Genomic DNA, 12,939 nt, shown 5'->3' with positions numbered 1-12,939 from the left:
TATAATAATGGGAGAGGATAATCCCCAATCAATCAATCAATTGATCAAAAGACTTGGAATGCCATCCTGTAATGTAGAAGTCTCCAAACTTGGCAACTTTTAAGACTTGTGGACTTCAACTCCCAGAATTATGCTATGCTGGCTGGAGAATTCTGGGAGTTAAAGTCCACAAGTCTTAGAAGCTGCCAAGTTTGGGGACCCCTGCTGTAGTGCCAACTCCTCCAGTCTTTTTCTGGAAGCCAAAAATAAAAAATAAAAGAGAAAGAATAGTAATTATTGAAACTTTTAAGTCTCAAAATGCCAGCCTGCTGCTGACCGAGGAAAATACACAGCTATTCCAAGATAAACAGCTCTGAAAAGGGGAATTGTAATCAAGTGCTCCAGGCTGACCACAAAATTTATGTAAAACATTTATATGGGTAGTCCTCAATTTACAACTATTTATTTATTCAAAGTTACGGCACTAAAAAAAAAGTGACCTATGAGCATTGTTTACACTTACGATCGTTGCGGTGTCCACATGATCGTGCAATCAAAATTCGGATGCTTGGAAACCAATTCATATTTATGACGGCTGCAGGGATTTATGTAAAACATTTATAGGGGTAGTCCTCAATTTAGCACCATTTATTTAGTTGACTATTCAAAGTTACAACGGCACTTTAAAAAAAAGTGACTTACAAGCACGATTGTTGCAGTATCTGCATGGTCCCGTGATCAAAATTTGGATGCTTGGAAACCGATTCGTATTTATGACGGTTGCAGTGTCCTGGGGTCATGTGATCACCTTTTGTGACTCTGACAAGCAAAGTCAATGGGGAAGCAAGATTCACTTAACGCTTGTTAATAACTTACCAAGTGCGGTGATTCACTTAACAACTGTGGCCAGAAAGATTGTAAAATGGGGGCAAAATGCACAACTTTCTTACTTACCAATAGAAATTTGGGGCTCCATTGTGGTCGTTAAGTCGAGGATTACCTGTATAGCAACTCTGGTACTGGTCTGCTCCAAATCACAGAAGCTTCCAAAGAGAAATTATTTCCTCATGCACAATCTAAGATCAGGGCTGGGCTGCTGGAGGTCCACAGGGAGACCCCCTAAGATTCTGTGCAGTTTAGAGAACCCCCAAATCCCACTGCCGTTTGGCCCCACCCACCCCTCCCTGGAGTCCCCACGTGGCCCGTTTTGGATGCAGGTAAGTGCATCCAAGGCTCAGAGAAGGCTCAGAGAAGGCGAAAAATGGGACTTGCGTTCAGGAAGGCCGGAAATGGGCCGGTTTCCGGATTCCAGAGAGCCTCTGGAGCCCGGGGAGGGTGTTTTCGCACAGTGTTTTCGCACTGGAGGTTCAAGGAAAGCCTCTGGAGTCCAGGGAGGGCAAAAATGCCCTCCCACTGCCGTGGGGGTCACAACTCACACTGCCTCAACCAGTATGGCCAGTGGCTGTAGTTCGGCAACCTGTATGCCCGTCCATTTGAAGACGTAGGTGTAACAGCCAGTGGTGATTCTTTAAGAAGATATAAACCATAATCTTTGAAAAGCCTAACTTTGAAAAAGATTTTAGCACTCATGTCTGGATGGGCCAGAAAGTGACTGACTCCTGAAGCAGATCATTGGGAAAGCTACAGAAGATTCTCCTTTATACATGAAGGCTGAACAAACTGAAATGAAGACAGTATTCATTCTGCTTACAAGTTTATTTACACAGGAATTGTTACTAGTAGTTTTGAATGAAGGCTAAATTCCTTCTATTTACAATTTATATACATGTGTATACTGTACTTGAAAAGTAAGAAAACTGTACAAGAGAACCCAAATAAAGGACATACACCAGAAGCAAGTAAATACATAAGAGGAAAAAAAAAGCAGACATTTGAACTTCAACTTGAATGTTGTAATAAGTAATATTGAAGTGTGGTTTACATTTGATAGCAACATAAATATTACAATATACTGTAACCAAATCTTTAAAATAGGCTCTGCAACTTTTTAAACATTTGACAACCGAAGCAGTCTCACTTACTTTTTAATGCAATGATAAATTTTGACTTCATTTGCACATACAGGGACCAGGTACAAAGGGAAAAAAAGGAAAAGCAATTTTATTTACATTAATACTATCAAAACGGACTTAGAAAGAACAAGCATTAGCTGCTCAGAGAGATTAAGAGGTATCCTTTCCATCCCCCTCAGTTCAAAAGCCATTTTAAAGCATTTTGGAGTGTGAAGGAAGTTTGACCTTCCGCATGTTGTCTTTACAGTATCGATGCTGACGTTAAAAGAGAAGATATGGACTAATAATAATATGCATTTTGGGTACTCATTATTGTACACACTGCAGTAATCAACTTTAAATTTAAATGAGAAAACACTTTTAATATACAGGGACTCAAAACTTTCAACATTAACATTGCGTAAAATGTGCAAAAGGGTTATCACTAGCTTATTAATTATACTAGTGTTTATCAAGTATAAGTCACTTTGATTTTAAAAAAATTCACATGATTTTAATGGATTAGAAACCAATTTTCCTGTAAGCAAAATACTTCAAAATGTAAAACGCTGAACACCCCCTTGGCTGCTTACCTAAGCCCACAGTTAACTGCCACTTTTTAGCCAAAAGACTTATTTGCCAATGGCTCCACAGCAAAAATTGCATGCAGTTTCCTCTGTATTTGCTTACATGCATGCGTTCACTTAGTTGGAAAGCGAAACTGCGGTTTAAAAGGAGATCCGTGAGAGGCGCGTGAAAGCCGCCTTTTCCTGGGCAAGCCTGTACACCAAAACAAAACCTGATTTGGTCCAAAGGATTTCCATCTGTAATTTTGGAGGTATTTGTACCAAAACGTTTGGTTCAGGTAGCAGTTTTCTGGGGCCTTACTTTAAAACACCAGCCCTGCCCCCAAAAGTGCCTTTGTGGTAATCATAAAAAAAGGTATCCCTCAAAATTTTAAGTACCAACAAAAGTTATTACAAATGTTATTGCGTTCAACTTTAAATATTAAATATGCGATAGCCACTTTCTCAGTTTCATACTTTATTGTTCTGCTTCCTGTCAAAAGGAATCTTCTCACAAAAGAGGTCTTTAATACTGGCAGCAGGATAAGGACCGTCAAATTGCACCACTGCGTTCAGTCAATACTGCTTCTTCTTCAGTCCCTGAAGCAGTTTTTAGTGGTTTTCACTGAGAAGATGTTCTAGAAGAATTCTTTCACAACCAAGTGGTTTCTCCAATTGAATTTGGAAGTTAGCTTTTTAGTGCTGGACTATGGTTCCTGTCTCCTTCTTTGCTATCCTTCATTAATGAGGCAAACACCTGAAAACCAGTTTTTAAAATAAAACTTAAAAATGGGCCACAACTTCATTCCTTTTTATAACGTTTATAAAAACTAGCCATTCCTACAAGGTTTTCTCATTGTCGTAACCGTTTCCTTTCCATCATTCCCCTACCCCTATTTTTCAATAGCTCAATATTAGTTTTATAATAATTATAAACAGAGAACCAAATAACAAGCCTTTATGTGATAGATAAGGACCCCACTCACCCAGTCAATCATGATTCAGTCAATCATGAGTAACTTAAAAGTCAAGCCCAATTGATTTCAACAGTTGTTGTAGTGTAAGGAGGGTATGAGGAGTACAGCCTAATATAAGAATAATCAACTCTAATGTATCCAAAGTAATACCAATTTCAGTTAAATTTCAGTACGCCATCTAGGAAGCTTTATGATCAGCAGTATCATGATCATAGCATATTCTTTGAAAAAAAAATGCAACTATAACTTGTTAAATTTCTGAAAGTTAGTTAGAAAATCCCTGATAGCAGGGATGCAGGGACTGGATCTAACATTTATTATCTATTTATTTATTATTTCTTTATCTCTGTGTTGAAATAATTTTCATATTGTTTTTACATCTGGTTCTGGAAATGATGATTAATCAACAATGAGAAACACTCAACTCAATCTAGGCACCAGTGGTCCCCAAACCTTCTGGCTAGGCGCCCCAGGGGACGGGAGGGGATGGTTCTATGTGAGCGGTAGGGGCACACATGAGCACACATAGTCCATTCTCAATTGCACAAATGCAGCCTTGCGCGCGAGTGCCCGCCACTTGCACAAGTCCCCCCCCCCCCATGTGCACACACTCCCTGCTTGCATGGCCCGGTTCTGAATGGGCCATGGTGGCCCAGCAGGGTGAGAGAAGGTATGGTTCTGCGTGAGTGCCTGCCGTGAGTACAAGTGGAGTTTCACATGTGAGAGTGCGTGCTACTTGTGCAAGTGGAGGTGTGCGTGGGCTTGTGTAGACCGGTTTCGAATGGGCTATGGCCCTGATCTAAATAAAGTATGCTTGGGGGATGGTTCATTGCTACTTCTTATCCAGGACTGCAGCTCCCCCTATCTTAAGTACACAGCCTGTGAATGTTCACTGTATCACCTAAGACAGTGATCCCCAACCTTTCTTATGCCGCGGCCCGGTATCCCCAACCTTTTTTAGGGCGCAGCCCGGTACCGGCATTAGCTGGGTGCCACCATCTTTTTTTGATGAAAAAGTGCTTCCGGTGAGCTTTCTACCCGGAAAAGCTCACCGGAAGCACTTTTTCATCAAAAAAAGATGACGGCGCCCAGTAAACCAGGGGCCCGGTAGGACTTGTTCCACGGACCGGGACCGGTCCGTGGACCGGTGGTTGGGGACCCCTGACCTAAGACACAAGTAATCTCTTACACGCTTCTTTGTACAGAAAGGAATTCCATGGACAATGAAAGTCTACATTCACCAATTTACTGATAATTTTCAGATTAAGGTGATGTGACATATACAAACTGTTTTCCAAATTACAGCCATTAAATTATATATAACTGTGTACACACACACACACACAAAATTATATATAAGGGTCTATATAAAATAATATTGCCTCAACTACAGCAATTGAACTCACAGTGCAGGTTTGAATCATCAAAGTTCTTCATGGTTTCAGCAGTTCTTAAAATGCTATCTGCATGTCCCTGTCTATAGTTTAGTTTAGTTTATTGTCATTGCACCTTGTACAACGAAATCAAACACTATTTTCAGTACACATTATGACCATAACCATGAAAATAATACAAACACACTTCCTTCACCATCCACACATTGAACCAAAAACCCCTGACACCGCACTAATACTGCACTATACAGTAGAATTCAAAAGAGCTACTGCCCTGGGATAGAAGCTGCTTTTCAGCCTGTTTGTCCTTGTTTTTACTATTCGGTACCGTCTGCCAGATGGTAATAGTTCAAAAAAAGGGTTCCCAGGATGAGATGGATCTTTGAGAATGTTTTGAGCTTCCTTAAGGCAGTGGGAGCTATAAAGCTCTTCCAAAGAGGGGAGAGGGCAACCAATGATCCTCTGGGCAATGACATTAACCCTCTGGAGTGCTTTCCTATCTGCCCCTGTGCAATTGGCAAACCATACAGAGGTGCAATAAGTTAAAATATAGGCAATATTTTCAATAAATGCTTTTCGGATGTGTCTCTGCAATCCAGTACAGGTAATCCTTGATTTACAAACAGTCGTTTAGCAACTCTTCAAAGTTACAATGACACTGAACAAAACTTACTTACAACCAGTTCTCACACTGACAACCACTGCACCATTCCCACAGACAAGTGATCAAAATTTGGGCACCTGGCAATTGGTAGGCACTTAGGATGGCTGCAGCATGCCTGAGTTATCACCTCATGTGTCCTTCCCAGCTGGCTTCTGACAAGCAAAGTCAATGGGGAAAGCTGGATTCCCTTAACAACTGCAGTGGTTCACTTAACCATGGCAAAAAAAGGTCATAAAATTGACCATGACTTGCTTAACAATTGCCTTGCTTAGCAACAGAAATTCTGGTCCAAATTGTAATTGTAAATCAAGGACTACATATATGTGGCAGGTGGCCAGAGAGTTTAAGGACATGTCAGTGGTAGTGTCCATGCCAAGAATGCTATTCCTAAGGCAACCACCTTCATTCAGCAACAGGCAAAGCCAGGGGTGGGATTCTACCAGTTCACACCTATTCGCTAGAACTGGTTGTTAATATTCTAAGCAGTTTGGAGAACCATTTGTCAGAAGAAATTACTGGCCTAATCCTGTAAGGAAGGCAGGAAGGAAACATTCTGGTGTTGCTTACAGAAACTGCCTCTCCATTAACCCTTATTACATTCTTGGCAGGACTAGACTTCCTGTTTCAGGAACTTCTCTGGAGTTTTTTCCCCCTCCTTTGCTGGTACTTTGCTTGTGTGGAGTGACCATTCAAAGTTACAGTGGCACTGGAAAAAGTGACTTATGACCATTTTTCACACTTACGACTGTTGCAGCATCCCCACAGTCATGAGAGGTCAGGCGAGATGTGTGCCTCGATGTGAGTGATATTGAGTTGGTCACACCCAGCCAATAACATGATCACCAAGCCATGTCTACCCAGTTACATGACCACCAAACCACACCTACCACCTTAGCCACGCCCACAGAACCGGTTGTTAAAAATGTTGAATCCCACCCCTGGGCAAAGTCTTATTTTCCTAGACAAGCTTAATCTCCATCTCTGCTCGTGGCTGCACCTCTTTTAAATTGAGAGTTGCTTACTGATAAAAATTAAACGTTTATCCATGACATACCGCTGGTACTTACCTGAGCCCATTTTTTGTTACTATTCTGCATCTGAATGGATGTAATGCACGAGAAGAGCTTCTCCGATGTGATATCTTCTGGTAGCTTTGTTAGAAACTGTGCTATATGAATAAAGTCCATCTGCAGGAGAATATCTTCATATATCCTAAGGATTCCTAATCCAGTTCTGAACAAAAATTCTTCTCCATCTCTACAAAAGACATCCCAAACTCGACAGGCCAAATCAAGGGGTAGTGATTTGCTGTACAGGGTGAAGATCCTGCATTTTGAAATTAAAAAGAATCAGGCACGTAAGGGGCAAAATACCACACCCTCTAATTTCTCTCGTACTATCAGTGATTATTTAATCTAGCTAAACAATCACGCTCTGGGTTAAGGAATGAAACACCAGTAAATGTTTCATTTGCAACAACTATCAACTTCCAAGTGTACCTCCTACATTCCAAGTGAAGTAATATGAACATTAGAAAGCCAGTTTGGTGTAGCGGTTAAGATACCAGGCTAGAAATCAGGAGATAGTTCTAGTCCTGCCGTCAGCACAAAGCAAGAGGTCATATTCAGCAGGTTCTGACCAGTTCTGGAGAACCGGTAACAGAAATTTTGAATAGTTTGGAGAACCGGCAAATCCCACCTCTGACTGGCCCCGCCTCCATCTATTCTCTGCCTCCCGAGTCCCAGCTGATCAGCTGGGTCTTCTTTTTTTACCTTGCATAGGAGAACAGAGCTGGAAAGCAGGTTAGTGGGATGAGTAGGGAATGTGATTTTGCAGTAACCTTCCCCTGCCAACCCACCAATCCACGCCTACCAAGCCATGCTATGCCCACCAAGCCGCACCCACAGAACCGGTAATCTCAACCCTGGGAAGAAGGCACTGACAAACTACTTTTGAAATCTTGTCAAGAAAACTGCAGGGATGTATCCAGTTGCCTAAAATCAACAAAGACTTGAAGACTCAAAAAAAAAAAAAAAAAAAAAAGCCAATTTAGTAAGTGGATATGTAGTTCTATTTGGAGAAAAACCTATTGTATCCATTAACTAGATTTCAGCACTGCATTTAAAAAAAAATCTGCCTGCTGTGGTTTGGTGCCACCGTAGTGGTTAATGGGGACAGCAGAATGGGAACACATAATATTATAAGCAGCAGATTTTTCTCTGAGGTGCAGTTCAATCCGGGAATTTGTTTTTAGTGGCAAAATTTAGTTCAGAAGCTAGTTAGGTGAAACACCATTGTTTAGTCTCCTTCTCTTATATTTACCAACCTTATTTGGCCAGGGAGAAAACTATTTTTGTTGTAAATAAGCAACTGAAGGTTAAACCCATGGGATAACCTTCAATAAACCACCTACCAGTTAAATCCCATTCTCTTGTTTACCCCTCTGTGCCTTATGCATACATGTTACAGTTACTTCTGTTCTCCTAACCAGATATCCTTAACCAATCACAAGGGTTGCAATAATGGCAAATATCTGTAGCTCAGGTGTAGGATGAAGGTTTGTTCTCTGAATTTGTGGGTTGGTTTCCAAATGTTTCCTTATCAGGATACATAACATCTTCAGCGGAACACTGACGCTGACAATCCCTAAGCTCCACTGAAGGTGTTACCTAGCCTGGTAATGAAATGTTCAGAAACCAACCCACAAGCTTGGAAAATGAACCTTCACCTTCAATCACAAGGAATCCTAGAATGCCCATTAAAATCTGGCTTGCATTTAACTTCACCTTGAAAGCTTATCAGTGTGGCATGATGTGACCATTAAGTTTTCAACGTACCAATCTATCAAGTATATGTCGGGGGTAAGATTATAGGATTTAAAATGATGAAACAGTTTAGGCAGGTTTTCCTCAAAAAATACTTCAAATGCTGCAAAGTACTTCAGCATCTGTAAAGGAAAGGGAGAAAAATATAAAATTCAGGAAAACCTACAAAATGCCACAAATTCTGAAACTTCTGCAGAATTATACATTAGCTTACAGAATAGAGTATGCCTAATTTAAACAGTAAATCTTAAAGTGAGACTGCGGTTACTGTATAACAGATTATGCAGTTGAGAAATAATTTAGCTGATATTCAAACACTCAGGGTTAAGGATTCCAGCTTTTAATTACCCTTGCGACGTAGGCCGGTGTTTCTCATCCATGGCAACTTAAAGATTGCTTGATGGGGGGAATTCTGGGAGTTGAAGTCCACATCTTAAAGTTGCCAGGATTGAGAAACACTGATACAGATAGTAGCAAAAATAAAGATATAGTGAATATAGAAAGTCTATACACTCCAGTTAAAATTGTCAGATTTTTGAGCTGTAAAAAAATCACAAACTGAAATCTTTTAGGGAGAAAAACAACAACAATAAAAATGTACAGTAATGTGGTTGCATAAGTGTGCATACCCTTAAAATAATTTAAACTCAGTATAACATGCACTACATTAAAAATACAGTAAAATTATAAAAATATAGAAAGATAACTCAGCAACAATCTTTAGCACAACTGATCAAATGAAGCCTACCAGAACAACACTATTTTCACTAAGGGCAAAACATAACCAGAGACCAGGCCACCAATGTTTCACCAGATGCAATATCCTCCAGGTGTAATATCCCACAATACTGGTGCAAACATAAAAAATGCTCTTAATTTCATCACCATTGATCACCTACCTCTATATGGTAGGTAGACAGAGAAGTTTATAAGACAATGTTTCTCAACTGTGGCAATTTTACGATGAGTGGACTTCAACTCCCAGAATTTCCCACCAGCATGTTATTCAGTAAAAACTGGAAAGGCACGAGTACCCCCACTTATGGTATAGGAGGAAACACAACAGGTGAAACTCGAAAAATTAGCATATTGTGCAAAAGTTCATTTATTTCAGTAATGCAACTTAAAAGGTGAAACTAACGTATGAGATAGACTCATTACATGCAAAGCAAGATAGTTCAAGCCGTGATTTGTCATAATTGAGGTGATGCTGGCTTACAGCTTATGAAAACATTACTGAAATAAATGAACTTTGGCACGATATTTTAATTTTTCAAGTTTCACCTGTATATGTTTTGGACCAAACATATCGGCAGCTTAGTGGAACAATGCAAGATTATACCCCTATATTTTCCTGGCAGCAACGTTCTCAAAGAACTGCAGCTTCTGAAGTGTTTTTTTTTTTGAAACGTAACCCAATGAGGAGTTTCTTGCAGTAATCCAATCCTGGTGTATCTAAGACATGTGTTACTAGGTATAAATAATCAGAGTACTATTTTCTTCTTGCTATCTCTTTGTCTAAAAGGCAAAAGACTGCAGAGATTACCATTGTGTCACAGGAAACTAGACGAACTGAAAATAGAATGTGCAAATTCTGAAAAATGCAACACTTCTGCAAAGGGACAACACATTCTACTGATGCATTTGCTGCTGGTACAGTTTCTTGGGTGCAAATACCTGTTAGCTATAAGGATGTATACTAAACTTTGGTGTTTTGAAAACTAAGAATGTCACTGACTTCAATAGAAACTTACTTGTCCACAAACATTTTGCAGTAAAAAGAAATCAAGTCATATAATAGTAGAAAGTCATAATATGGGCACATACCATGCTATGATCCACACGAAAAAAGGCTAGCTGGCATGGCTTGTTCAAAAGGTTTGCAAAGGCAATAAAAGCATCTGCCTCCTCCAGATTAAGTATGAGAACCGCAGCAATGAAAGACATTCCCTGGACCTTTAACACACAAACAAACACAGAAACAAACTTTTGAGTGTACCAAGTAAAAGACTCATTTTTATGCTATGGCTTAAGTTGTAGTATTTTTGAAAACTAGGATATCACCAAATTATGACAATAAGATGGGCAGCTTATTCTGAACCAGATACTCCTATTTTTCATTCATTTACTTGCTGAATTATACTTTAGTCTAAAAATAACAGTGATTATGCATATAGAAAAAAATATGCCCATCGTGAGTAAAAGATGCTCAATATTTTACTTTAGACAACTAAAATTTGGCACATGTTCTAAGCAAGTATAGAAGGAAGGAAAATATATGTGGGTAAATGAATGTTCTATACATACAATGATTCTCAGCAATTTCTTTCTACTTTCCATTTGTCTAGAGTGTCACTTTAAAGTAATGCAATCCTGTGCATATTTACTGAGAAGTAGGATATCTAGAGATATCTAATCTTGAGATATTTATATTTGCTAGGGATATCTCTTCTGTATTCCTAGCGACTATAAAAGGATAACTCACGGATAGCATTAGGAAGAGCACCCTTTGATGTGAAATACCTTACAGCAGAATAGTTACACCAGTTTCTCAAATTCAGCAACTTTAAGAGGAGTGGACCAACTCCCAGAATTCCCTAGACAGCAACAGAATTGAATTTCAACTATGGAAGTGTAGCAGAACATGTTTTCCCTTTTGGGGTCAAAAGGTTAAGTTTGTGGTAATTCACTCAATTTATAAAGCATATATTTATAATCATATCAATGATCATATATATCAATATAATAAATTACGGAAGCTTTGCTTTTACTTAATTTCTATTTTATTGTTGTGAAATACCCAGGCTTTTGAGAGTTGGAAGGCATACAAATGTAATACCTTATTATCATTATTATGGTTGGTTGCACAGTCAGCCAAGTGTTTAGACTGGTTTTGGCATTTTTATCCAACTATCAAATCTTTCCCAGGGATTTGGGATAGGAAGATGTTGGTGTTTGATGGTGTTGAAAGTAAAGTCACAGGATGTAAACTGATCCAGGTAAAGCTGCCTTTTGCAACTGATGATTATTTTTGTCAATGCCCATGATATTCAGGTTGTGCTCCAGATATTTTGGAATTGCATCAAGAACATTGATTATTATTGATACTACCTTTGCTTTCTTTTCCACAGTCATTCTACTTTATCACTGTCATTGTTGCTGAAAGATTGACAACACTGTACAAATACTTACATATCCTACATCAGGTCTGTAACATGTATATGCTCCCAAGACACTGTGCAAAAGGTCATGATAAGGGCCACCCTAAAATAGAAACAGTAGATCAAAAAAGTAAAGGTTAAAAACGGAAATTTAAAAATGGAGATATATGATAAAAGTTATTTTAAATCAAGAAAAAAACCTACATAGAATAATCACACTGAAGTTTATATATATTATATAACTATTAATACCAACTTTTTATCACCCAGCAATCATGTCATTAAAATTACTTTTTAAATCTCCTCATTATAACTCTTATGTGAATGAATTGATGATCTTGAATGTCAATCGCTGTTCTTTTTTTTTTTTAAATACACACTAGGTTCAACTTCAGCAAAGACGGGAATGTTTTATACTCTGCTTTTGTGATAAGACATTCCATTTTCTAAATTTTGTATTGTAAAGCTTGTATTTTTGCCTAGACAGATCTATGAATACAATATATTCTATATGCTAACCAGTGCAAAGTAGATTATACGTAAGGTATGTCTCTACCCACTGCCAGAAGCTTGGCAATTAGTATCTATGTGAGGAAGAATTATTTTGTGTGGTAACAAAATTTATTCCTTATGGAGGCATTTTTACCCATTAATTTGGGCAATTTATCTGCCTTCTCAATCCTAGTAGACTCTAGGAACTTTACAAATATTAATATAGAAAATAATTGTAATCAATACTATGAATTACATTAGGTCATTAGAACTAACGGTCCAGGATAATACATTCAATAATCTGTTCTGCTCTCATCATTATAATTTTCACTGGAAGGCTACTGCATTTAAAAAGCAGCTTTATTAAAAAGAGGAAATCTAATATGCCCATTCTTTTCTGACATACCTAATTAGGGACAAGGCTCCGCTCCGATCGCAGAGAAAGCGATCGGAAAGTTAGATAAGAGAATTGCCTGAGGTGGTAGCCTCAAGCTGCCTGCGGAGTGGCAGGCTCCGCTATTTACAAAGGAACTGGGTTTTTTTTTTTTTTTTTTGGACTAATCGAGGTAACCTAATAGAGGGACAAGCCTGAAAAAGCCAAATTAAATGGTGAAGAATTTTAAAAGCCGAAATGACCCAAGAGCAAACCTGAATCAGAAAACCGTTCCAGTCAGGGAGTGCACAACCTCTTACCACAAAGGCTGAGCTAAAACTGGGGGATGCTGGGGAGGTGTCCCATGGAGGAGGAGGAGCGTCCCGGAGTTTTAAGCCCAGCCTTTCCAGAAGAGACTGAAGCACCTCCCACTTCTGGATGCTCTGAACAGCTCAGGGGAGAAAGAGGAAATCTAATATGCCCATTCTTTTCTGAC

General features: G+C 39.0%; 1 protein-coding gene across 2 annotated transcripts in view; it reads right to left on the bottom strand.

The window, feature by feature from the left end:
- Positions 1–1,676: 1,676 nt before the first annotated feature.
- Positions 1,677–12,939, bottom strand: part of TBC1D12 (TBC1 domain family member 12) — a 56,420-nt gene continuing 45,157 nt past the window's right edge. For both annotated transcript variants that reach the window (XM_026670772.2, XM_026670771.2), the window contains 5 exons: positions 11,610–11,681; positions 10,245–10,373; positions 8,430–8,539; positions 6,660–6,918; positions 1,677–3,314 (listed from right to left, as the gene is read on the bottom strand). In XM_026670772.2, the coding sequence (XP_026526557.1) occupies positions 3,246–3,314; positions 6,660–6,918; positions 8,430–8,539; positions 10,245–10,373; positions 11,610–11,681 (639 nt within the window). In that variant the 3' untranslated portion in view covers positions 1,677–3,245. The remainder of the gene's footprint in view (positions 3,315–6,659; positions 6,919–8,429; positions 8,540–10,244; positions 10,374–11,609; positions 11,682–12,939) is intronic.

This window comes from Notechis scutatus, chromosome 4 (genome assembly GCF_049901735.1).
Source record: "Notechis scutatus isolate UNSWTSFEM ecotype Mainland chromosome 4, rNotScu1.2, whole genome shotgun sequence".
Taxonomy (NCBI): domain Eukaryota; kingdom Metazoa; phylum Chordata; class Lepidosauria; order Squamata; family Elapidae; genus Notechis; species Notechis scutatus.
Note: the sequence above shows the minus strand (reverse complement) of the source record. Positions and strands in the feature narration are given on the sequence as shown.